Here is a 12,354-nt window from a genome sequence, read left to right on the forward strand (position 1 = left end):
GAGAACACTGAAAACCTAATGGAGCAATTTTAACAGTGCACATGCAATTTCACATAAACAGACTAACTAAAATAGTAGATTCATAGCTGCGGCAGAGACGCTAGCTTGCATGACCAATGGCCCAACATGAAGATTAATCAGAGCTGACCTGACACGTGTTGAAATTCTTATGTCAAACACACCACAGATTTTCATATTTCAACAGTTTGACAGGGGTAAGTCCCAATATTGACATAAATCTTGTGCCAGACAGATGAGCCTTCTCTGCCTTCTAAGTCTTCTTAAAGCAAAGGATTCCCCAGGAACAATTCTGTCCAGTTTACTCAAGCGTGCTGCCACTAATCTGCTTCATTTGATCTACAAGTCTTCAGGCTTGTGATCTAATAAACGGACATTGTTAGAGTTTGGACATCAAAGCCAGAGGAACAGTCTGGAATAACAGAAAAACCCGTCACCATTGATCGGTTCTCCGCATGCACACCCAACCCAACATGGACCAGACATCATGCTTGCGGCCATTAGAAGGATAAGACTTACAAGTATAGACAGAATACAAAGATACTTGTAACCACCATCCTGCATTTAAAGAACTTAGAGAAGACTGTTATTTTTTTTTTCCTACATGTGCACTTAACGGATATATGCAACTAGATCCAGATGGATTTTAGAGGCATTGGCGATGTTACTCTCGGAATGTAGAAGATCTAATGACCCTCCTTGTCTCAGCAAGACACCGTTGACAACACTTAAGTCGCCTGTCATTTATCTCTCCACTTCCCTCTCCTGTGAGCCAGACCTATTCGGATGTACCCTTGTTTCCTGAAGCACTGCAGGCAGGAGCTACTTTCTTCAACTTACAACAGCTTTCTCATCGCCACATATATATAACGGATCAATAAAACCAAGCCTAATGTTTCCAATCTCAAGCCCACAAAATGGACAACACTAATCTGGGATTTAACACAGAGTCAGTGCAAGCATCTGTAAATGATACTATATAGTTGTCAAATAAATGCATGATTGGGGTTCATTGCCAAACAATTGATGCCATTTGTGTCAAGCAATTATTCATACAGCTTCATGTATATTCAGCAATTATTCAAACAGCTACATGTATATTCAGCCTGAGACATGTTCACCTAATCTTAAATTCCATCAATTATCCTGATAACTTTTAAGTTGTGGATAAGAGCAAATGTCAATTACTCTTCCATAAACTGAACATAATTTTCATTTACAGTACTGAAATATTCTTGAGAACAGCATGAAACAAGAATAAAATAAAATATTTAATAAATAAATTAAGTGTATGGTGACTTCTCAATAATCCATCTCAGTATTCTACCTACTTATTATCTTGTTGAAATTCCCTTGTTAGCTGACTTTTTCTTTTCTTGTTTGTTTGCTATAGCTGGGTTCAGAGTTGCTTCTGGGCAGCAGGCCTTGTTTTTTAGAGTTGCTTTCACAACATTCAATTACAGTGTAAAAATGCCAGGTTTCACTTTTACAGTTTTGAAACAAATAAAGCCTATATAATACTATGGGTATATAAAGGGACCATTTATCACGTCTCTAATTATATCCCTAGCATACAACATTCCTTCAAACGAACTTCAAAAATAAATGAATTCTTTAATATACTCCAAAACTGTGTCATATTCCTGTTCAAATTTATTACAGCTGACTTACACCTGAAAGACAGTGGACAAAAAATCCCCAAAACGTTGAACAAGTTTCAAAATAAATGTGGTAAAAATCAGCCCATTAGTTCTGTACATATTTTGTGCAGACAAAGTATTGTGGATGCCAGATAAGGGAAAACTATATGCACTGCTCTACGTCATTTATCACACACAATATTACAGGACACAAATTCCTTCTTCCAATATTTAATTGATGCTTTTCTTTCTACATAAGTCTATGCCAAAGTGAAAGTGTCATGACTGCTCTGACGACAATAATGTGCCTAGTAGATAGTGTGATGACTGCACTGATGACAATAATGTGCCTAGTAGATAGTGTGATGACTGCACTGACAAAAATAATGAGCCTAGTAGATAGTGTGATGACTGCACTGACCACAATAACATGCCTAGTAGATAGTGTGATGACTGCACTGACCACAATAACATGCATAGTAGATAGTGTGATGACTGCGCTGACCACAATAACATGCATAGTAGATAGTGTGATGACTGCACTGACGACAATAACGTGCCTAGTAGATAGTGTGATGACTGCACTGACGAAAATAACGAGCCTAGTAAATAGTGTGATGACCGCACTGACCACAATAACGTGCCTAGTAGATAACGTGAATGACTGCACTGACGACAATAATGTGCCTAGTAGATAGTGTGATGACTGCACTGACCAAAATAATGAGCCTAGTAAATAGTGTGGTGACTGCACTGACGACAATAACGTGCCTAGTAGATAACGTGAATGACTGCACTGACGACAATAATGTGCCTAGTAGATAGTGTGATGACTGCACTGACGAAAATAACGAGCCTAGCAAATAGTGTGATGACCGCACTGACCACAATAACGTGCCTAGTAGATAACGTGAATGACTGCACTGACGACAATAATGTGCCTAGTAGATAGTGTGATGACTGCACTGACGAAAATAACGAGCCTAGTAGATAGTGTGAATGACTGCACTGACGACAATAACGTGCCTAGTAGATAACGTGAATGACTGCACTGACGACAATAATGTGCCTAGTAGACAGTGTGATGGCCGCACTGATGAAAATAATGAGCCTAGTAAATAGTGTGAATGACTGCACCGACGACAATAACATGCCTAGTAGACAGTGTGATGACTGCACTGACCACAATAACATGCCTAGTCGATAGTGTGATGACTGCACTGACCACAATAACGTGCCTTGTAGACAGTGTGATGACTGCACTGACCACAATAACATGCCTAGTAGATAGTGTGATGACTGCACTGACCACAATAACATGCCTAGTAGATAGTGTGAATGACTGCACTGACCACAATAACGTGCCTAGTAGATAGTGTGAATGACCGCACCGACGACAATAACGTGCCTAGTTGACAGTGTGATGACTGCACTGACCACAATAACATGCCTAGTAGATAGTGTGAATGACTGCACTGACGACAATAACATGCCTAGTAGATAGTGATGACTGCACTGACCACAATAACATGCCTAGTAGATAGTGTGATGATTGCATTGACCACAATAACATGCCTAGTAGATACTGTGAATGACTGCACTGACGACAATAACGTGCCTAGTAGATAACGTGAATGACTGCACTGACGACAATAACGTGCCTAGTAGATAGTGTGATGACTGCATTGACAACAATAACATGCCTAGTAGATAGTGTGAATGACTGCCTGGGAAAAATAATCACCATATGCATTTTTATCAGTATCAACCTGGTACTATTTTTATCATTTTGAAGATAATTATTTACCATGACTTTTCCCCAACAGTCTCCACACTAGCATGCAATCATTGATGTACAGCATGATCTAATGGACACAAATCCCCTGCTTTGTAACAACGGACAGAAATCCTCTCAAGGGGTGCATGATGTATCAATGTAGAAATGAGGGGGCCAGTCTATGGGGACAAGAAGACTGGAGTATCCACTGGTCAAATAAAGATGGGTGAAGAACGAGCAGTTATTATAGCCAAACAGAACAGTAGTTCCAGTCTCAGACTTGTAAATGTCCATTGGAGCTGGTTTCATTATCAGAGATAGACCTTTGATATAATCTGTAGAGACAATGATAGAATTACCTTCTACCCTAGGTGACAAAGGGGGTTGTGTCAGAGATGGATTATTGTGATTCCTTGGGGTGGGGAGCGGGTAGAGGGGAGAATACACACGTCTATCCTGTTACGAGCAGACATTAGTCTGGGCTGACAGCTTCCCCAGTTACCACAACCCAGTGTCAATGATGTCTGAAGCCTCAAGTGTGCATCTCGTGGAAAAAAAAAATCGCTCACAAATGGAGCGCAATCCATAAAGATTTCGCGAGAGCAAAAGCTCACAGAAGTTTACAAATGCTGAAAAAATATCAGAGAATTTGTACAGCGAAAAAAAACAATAGTATATCACAGATGTCATTTAATAATGAAGAGAGCTTGTGTGCAGTTAGAATTTTGACGACTGGCCAGATAGGCAAAGCACAAGAGTAAATAATTAACATAGCACAGCTGTCTTTACCAGTTTACAGCTACATCTCTGTGGAGACCAGCCAATTAAAAGTATAATTGTGCATGTCGCTGTACTAAACTTGTCACAATTATTATCTATTAAGACCTCTGTTCACTGCTGTTCACAAATTCGTCAGCTGATAATATTCAAGCAGTATGCCAATATGATGGATTTAATGGTGAACCGTTGATCCGAGCAATCAAGACTTTGTTCAGCTGGATAAACTGTACTAATGTAACATTAACAGTTTGTCCACAAATGAAATACAGTTCACGTAATGTAAAATAACACTTCTCAAAATGAATTTCCTTCCAAAGGACAATATGTGAATACATGAATATGTATCCAACTGATAACCTGCAAATCACACTCTGAAGCATTTGCCCTACATGGATGAATTTTACGCAAAAACGCATCAAATAACAATAACTTCAGGCTGGAAAGGTATGTTTACCCATAATGCAAATGTATAATGTATGGCTACATGTAATTCAAAAGTTCTCACCTGTACATTTATCATGCTTTAACACCTGGCTTACCTCAGCTAAGGTCTCCTGCTCCTGTAATATACTCAGCTTCCCGTGAGATGAACTTTTGGTATTTTGTAAAACTAAGGCAAAGTGTTCTATTCGTTTGATGTTGAGCTTCTCTTGCATGGAATCAAGGACATCCTGAAAATAACAACAACAGCAACTAGAGTATCGATGAAATATGAGTAATACACCAAAATTTATTGGCTTCCATTAATTTATTTACTTGACTGGTGTTTTACACCATACTCAAAAATATTTCACTTATAAGGTAGCAGCCAACTGGGAGGAAACCGAGAACCTTGCAGGTATACCCACAATCATTCAACTTGTTCCAGCACAGAGGATGCCAGCATGAGCTAGATTTGAGCTCACAGCTTGGTCGTATTGGTGAGAGGCTATTGAGGTGTGGTGCTGCATTCCCACACTAATCTCAGCCACAGAGGCCCTGGAATGAATTAATGACAGCACTTACATGTACACTACATGAATGTGAAACTAAATTAACATTATGTAGCCTAATTTTTATACCGACAAACAATGACCATTATACATATGGACACAAACTGAGGGTGATCCAATGACCATACATTTTAAATATCTGTAACTGTTTAAGGCTTAGTAAGAGTTGAAGGATAAAACCATAAGTGGTGACGTAATTATTTCATTCAGCAATATTTTATTCATTATTCATGCCGACGTTAATTATCATAATTATTATCCGAAAAGAAAATTAGATGTTATTTATCCAAATGTGAACAGAATGATGGTAGATGTATTTTGCCGACAGTAAAGTCATTCAGTAATTGCTACTATGCTCAAGGCTAATTATCTTATTGTCCTCTTCGATACACCAGCACTTAAACCATAACATGACAAATATGCTTCGGTTTATGCTGCATTTCCCTGGACTAATGATTTCCACGGATTGTGTTGGCAATTATTTGGACAGGATTTCTTGCTGGGGTAAACATGGACGGGATAATAAAGTCAAACAGGTAAAAACACAGCAGTTAATGCAATGGATGTGGATAAAGAATTGCATAAGTGAACACAAAGACATTTTCATGTCTAGGGACACAGCTCTGTTCATCTCCGCAGACCTAACCCAGAACGTGGCTGTCTACTTTTTTTGGTTATTTTCTATTTTTCTACGATATAATGGACTAGCTACAACAAATCATGTCTCCACTTAACACTATATCCTTCAAAAGCATCCAGAATGATAGATGATTCATTGATCTACCTTTCCAAATTTTCTATGGCAGAAGTTTTGTTTCCCTGGGAACATCTATTGTCTCTGATTCTTAAAGATACTGTGAAGCGATCTTTTGAAAGCATATATACAATATAGCTGTTGGCAGGACATGCACACCACTTTACTGCATGGTCATGCCAGATCGATAAGACAGCTTGTAGAGAATACGGCAACAAGAGAAAAAAAACTCTTACATATTGTAAACCAGTCTTACAGACATTCAACAGTATATAAATCACACACAGCTGTACCATTTCTAGGAATTTTTTTTTTTGCTTCACAAAGGCTGCTTCATCCTTGGCATTTAAGTCTTTTTAGCAACGATTTTTGTATCAGTCTACATAATGTGAAGACTATTTCAAGGTAATTATACAATGTATGCTAACAGATTTCACAACACCTAATACTTTGTCTATTGCATTGGGCTAAATTTACAAATTGATGTTTTTTGTACATTGCTTGCAAGCATCAGACTAATCACATGCGGACATCGTTATCTGTGGGATCTACATGCACTAATGGATTCTGGATTATGATAAATTGATTACAGTTTGAGTGCAGAGAGGAAAACTGTCCTAATGCTTTTGTTCCAAATAAACCACATTTTTTGTCTCTGGATTTATTTGTGCATTTTCAGGGATCCATGGTCAAAGGTTGTGGAGTTCAGTTTTCAACTTTCAACAGTTCTTCAATGTTATCTCAACTATTTTTTCAAATTTTCTACATTTTTGTATACACTCCATAAATTATCTTTCATACGTTTGTTTTAAAATAACAAATCAATCTTCTTAAACAATTACTTACCTTGACAGTAGTTTTGTTGTCATATTTGAAAGACTTAGTCTGTCCGTTCTCTAGAAACACCTTTAGAACATTGGGCATCAAAGGCACATAACTCTCTTGGGCGGACGGCTGGAGAACAAAAGTTTACATCACAACCGTTTTCATAGTGGAGACAAAAAAAATGTTATATTATACATCTTGTATATTTATTTATATTACCTTTAGAGTTTGTACTAACAAACCAACAGTCAGATGATTAAACTGAATTTTAAACAACCAATCACATTTTATTGCCTAATACTGCATACATGTAATGATAAATATCGAAGACCACATCATATCATAATGACTGCATGCTTTGGTTTTTCCCAGACATAACCTGTTTGTCAGGGATAGAGATTGGTGTATATATATCTATCCCACAAAGCATTTTGTCTGCCAACAAATCACACAAATTCATCAGACAACACGGAAATTGAGGAATTCTGGTGGGATTTAACAAGCATCCAACATGACAATAGTCTAAGTCATGAACACGTATCAAAAAGTGAGTGAAACATTTTAGGTAAACCACATATGACACCACATACACAAATAACCTTTCCCCTTAAATATCAATACACGCAGTCTATCCACAATGTTGAAACAGCCAATAAGTACCACTTTAATATGCACGAATGAATCTCTCTTAATTTCTAATTTCAAATTAAAAATTGCAATTAAGCATCACGTGCAGTTTTGACATACAGGCATATGAATAACTGGGCATGTCAAAATCATGGCAGAAATAGCTCAGTGCATATAAAAATTAATGTCCGCCAGCAATCTGCAGATGATTGTGGGTTTCCCATGGGCTTTGCTTGGTTTCCTCCCACTTCAATGCTTGCCTCATCATATAAGTGAAACATTCATTAATATGGCATAAATTATCAGTTGAAATAATTAAAACACATAAATGCTTTTTGCCAATTTAAATTTGACATATAAATTTTGAGTTTATTATATTAGGTTTCATCTTAATCAATATGCCTTGATAATAAGTTAATTAGCAAAACCAGGTATTAGAATGCCAACGTGTGTATCAATGTGTATGCATTCTGGGACAATGATTGCTTGGATCATACTCACACCATGGACTGATGCCCCGTTCACAACGACAGAATCAGCAAACCTCACACGAGACGGGTTGGATTTCAACCTGGCTTTCTTGGCAGCAGTGAGAAGGGCTGATTTGCGAGACGACTGCAAAACAGTGAAAGAGAAATGTGTTATAATGCCGACACAAAAAACAAACAAACTGAAACATCACAAGTGTAGCTGTTACAAGATAAGGTGGAGATAAATACACAAATAACCTTTCCCCTTAAATATCAATACACGCAGTCAGGTATGCAGTCCATGATCTCAGGTATTTGAAAGGCTTCTGAAATCATACGATGAAGACTATGAAGTTGTACAAATGTACATGTGGTTGGAGATATGAATAGCATTGGATACAAATGCTCTTGCCAGGTTTGTGCTCCTTTAACTGCTTGACAGCTTAAGGTATATTTATACATGTATTAGTCTCTAATTGTGAATAACTGTGGAATGCAGTGATATCAAGTAAGTTTTCTTTTCATTTGTATCTCTTAAATCAGCTTTTGTTGTTCTTACTGTATAGTAGGCCTACATTATCTTGGTTTATACAGCACAACAGTGAGGCGATATTTACAGATCCAAAAACAACAAAACAAAATAAAACAACAACATAAAACTTATTTGTTTTGTCTTTTTGCTTTGAAGTCAGTGTTATTTTTCTTTCGTTCTTTTCACAAGATGCTTTCATGTGGCAGGACAGTCTCTGCAATGCTATCACATCTTTCTACCTGCTATTCATGCCTGACACAAGGCATGATCCAATCAGAATATAACAGCATGACACACGCACCTTTCATAGAAAATGTACCCCTTAAAGCTGACTCAAAAGGTAGCTTTAGTACCAAAACTAACCATTTCAAATTTTCCCAGATGAAACAACTAGTCTGAATATTGGTCTCTTCCAAATTTAATCAAGTCACACACGTTAATCACACCTACATGTAGTTCGTTTGCATGTGGCCACCAATGGGCTTCCTTTCTATTCATCATGTCCACTTTCGCAACGCCTCTCAACTAATGAAAGTTTACACCTTGCTAATTGGACAGATACATATATTAGGGTTCAGTGTTCACTGGGCTAAAGGGCCTCAATGGCTCATAGCGCTACCTGAGAGCAAACACACACATGGCACACTAATGGTGTTCCACTACCATTTACTTAAGCCTTAAAGGTGTAAGGGTTCGTGTTGAGACACTGTTTCATCCTCGAGGTGTATGTACCACAGAGAAAACATTGGCAGGTTAATGGATCACCAACGCTTGGACTCCCCACAATAAACACTGCACTTGTTAACTTGTACTCAAAAGCAATCAAAAAGTTAAGTGTTCACAAAAAATGTAGTCAGTCCACACACTTAAGAACGTCTTTGGAGAGAAAGTACCATAAATCGGCTGGTGACCATGTTTTTTTATGTACTGTGTGTTATTATGTGTTATTCCTTCTGAGCGTTTGCAGTAAATGCTCTGACCATGAGTATACTCCCTTCATGACAGCTGTCAGACTTGGAGGAAGACAATTAAATTCATTTGATCAGAAGTCTTCTACCCAGTGCAAGTTGGGATCTTATCCTAAGATGTCATTGGTTCCAAAAATACATGTAAAAATGGCTATCACAAACTCTGTTAGTCCAGGCTTTCAGGAAACAATAAGACAGGCTTTAACTGTTGGCCTTTTTGGTGCCTTAAACAGCTTAAGACAACAGGAAAACAAGGGGTATAAATAAAACAATGGAATGAACAAGTGGGTAAACCTCTGAGAAACAACATGGGCCACTTTTCAATGGTTGTCGTTATGCAGACTTTAAACACTTCTAAAATCAGGAAACAAGAGGTACAAATAAATCTTGGAATCATGGGTGGGAATGAGTAAGAGGGTCTGGGGGAAAGCCAGGTATCACTGACAGTTTGAAGTTCTAGATGGATAGACTTGGAAGTTCAGAGAGACAAATAGGGTCTCAGAAGACACGGACAGCTTAAAAGGAACAAGTTAGAAGTCTTGGAAAGGCTATAACTAAGGATCTAGCAAAGAATGGCTAAGAAATAAACAAGTCTCGACCCATTTGGAACAGCCTTCTGCAAGACTGGACGAGGAGCATCTGTGCTACACTAATGTCCACTAGAAACATGGTTCAGATGCCAATCAATATTGACTAGAAATTCCCTGTAATAAGCAGGATCGCTTTTCTTAGCACAGTCAATAACACCGCATCACAGTACACTGGAGATGCTGGCAATAAAACTAGGATCTAGGAGTTAAGCCATGGCCACTGGGAGATGCAAGAAGTAGAAGAAAAAAATACAGCCAAGGAGCTGATATTGCTTACAAAAGAGCGGGTGGAGAAGGCGTCAAGTGAGAGGGAAATTGGCCATTCCGGAGAGGTTTCCCGTACCGGTGGCAGTCTAACTAGCCCGAAGGCGAGGACAAACAGACCCCACTAACTACACTTACAAACACTCCAGAAATCACGGACTGCACAAAATGGCAAACCAGTAAAACCAAACTCTCATGACAGAGCATGAACAAGCCATAATACCATAGGGTGTAAATGGGCAGGCTACTTGGCTGGTTGATTGCATTTTAATGCCAAATACTTTTTTAGAGGTATTTCAAACAATATAAAAGCAGGCACTTTAATCAAGCGAGGAAACCAACAGCTCCATTTGTGTCGGCTGGGGTTTTCATGGTCGGGTTAATAGTCGCAGAGTGACAGCAGAAGACGTGCAGACCATACATAAGATCAGGTTCAAGAAGTTTTAAAGACAGTTTTTAACAGCCAAAAAAAAGACTTGAACAGAAAACAGCAAGAGCATGTACAAATTCAAGTGGATTATTCTACACAATAACTGTTCATTCTAAAAGATGTCCATTTCCGCGAGAAAAGCACCAGGCACAAGGCGGCTGTCAAGTAGTCAACTTTGAGGTCGTAGGACATTTCAGATTTAACCTTGTCCCGTTCAAAATCGATGAATGTAAATGTACTTTAAATCAATCTATGATCAACACAAGGTTTTATTCAGGAGTTTGCTAACAGAATGTGCAATTCAATTTTCAGGTGCTAAAGAAGGCAACAAGCATCAACTTTCTTGCGTGATCATAGAGTTAAGGTGATTGCCATGCAAGGAAAATGCTACCTTCTGAAAATGAAACTGGTCAACAACTGAACAAGAGCAAAAACACTTGCAATATCTGGCAAAAAAAATGCTGCACTTGTCAGCCATGAGAAAAGAACCAATTTGCATCTATTCCAACTGGCAAAAGTTCATCTTAAGAAAAACACTGCTGACTTGACATCATGAGACAACGTCCAGCGGACTAGTTCGGAATGAATCCCAGTTATGTGCTTACTCCCAATTCAACTGCATGGATAACAACATAGCAACAGTCTGATAGGAGATAATTAATGTACAACAGTTATTGTATTAAAGTTCTATAAAGATAACAGATACAGCCACCATGCAGTTTTATTTGCAGGGAATAGTTGCCACAGGAAATGCAGACTGCATGAAGCCCCTTATAGGTTTCATTCCTGTGCAATATTTCACCTGTAAGTGACAGTTACCACCTGTGGAGTGCACCACAGACTAAAAGCTGTCTACAGATGTCCCTGTGGTGTACCATTAGTCTCCTAGTAGTGTCTCTGTGATTAGGATGGGGACTGGTTGGGACTATTTTATTGAAGGAATTATTAACTCACATGTGGCTGATAACCACAGTGGAATACGGTAGTGATCATTTGTGACTCTACAGTTCCGCCTCAGATCGATGAATTACACGACCTGCTATTTTGGCAGCCATCTTGTTCTGGTGGCATGCTTGTAATAGCTTGCATGGCACACAGTGGGTACTGTAGTTGTAGGGTAACAAACATGTAACAACTCTGTACATGTGTGTAGGGGTTTCCAGCCAGCAGGTGAGGCAGAAAGGGTCAGTAATGGGCCGTCTCCCATTACCCTGTCTCACATACTGGGCTGGGGCAGATGCGAGTTCAACAGTCATATTTGTCTTTTTTCACTGTATAACCATTTCTATGTATTGTTTGCTTTTTGTTTGTGAAAGCCTTGGGGAAGAAAAGTTTTATAAAATTGTCAAAAAAAGTAAAGAAATTATTATTATAAAGCTATGTAATTGACTTACATTGTCCACATAGGGTTGGCACACAGTCAGCTTTATGGAATGTTTGCATGATCTGAAAGAAAAAAGAGGGATCCATGTATTAAAATGAAAATGGTGACGCAAACCTGTATACATACGTGAACTCTAGATTGTCAAAAATAATAAGTGACCGTTATTATCATTATGGACATGGCGTTCTTCCCCTTGATGCTAAATTTTTTTTTGTAAAATATTAACTTTGTAAACTTTATCTGGAAGAAATATAGAGTGTTCTAAGGAAATTAATGAAAAGAAAGTTGGGCCTAATCACTCAA

General features: G+C 38.3%; 1 protein-coding gene across 2 annotated transcripts in view; it reads right to left on the minus strand.

The window, feature by feature from the left end:
* The window catches only part of LOC135473057 (uncharacterized), a 165,269-nt gene that overhangs the window by 55,192 nt on the left and 97,723 nt on the right, over positions 1-12,354 (minus strand). For both annotated transcript variants that reach the window (XM_064752851.1, XM_064752852.1), the window contains exons 7-10: positions 12,062-12,113; positions 7,915-8,028; positions 6,808-6,915; positions 4,755-4,886 (exon numbers count right to left, since the gene is read on the minus strand). In XM_064752851.1, coding sequence (XP_064608921.1) covers positions 4,755-4,886; positions 6,808-6,915; positions 7,915-8,028; positions 12,062-12,113 — 406 coding nt within the window. The remainder of the gene's footprint in view (positions 1-4,754; positions 4,887-6,807; positions 6,916-7,914; positions 8,029-12,061; positions 12,114-12,354) is intronic.

This window comes from Liolophura sinensis, chromosome 8 (genome assembly GCF_032854445.1).
Source record: "Liolophura sinensis isolate JHLJ2023 chromosome 8, CUHK_Ljap_v2, whole genome shotgun sequence".
In the NCBI taxonomy this organism is placed as follows: domain Eukaryota; kingdom Metazoa; phylum Mollusca; class Polyplacophora; order Chitonida; family Chitonidae; genus Liolophura; species Liolophura sinensis.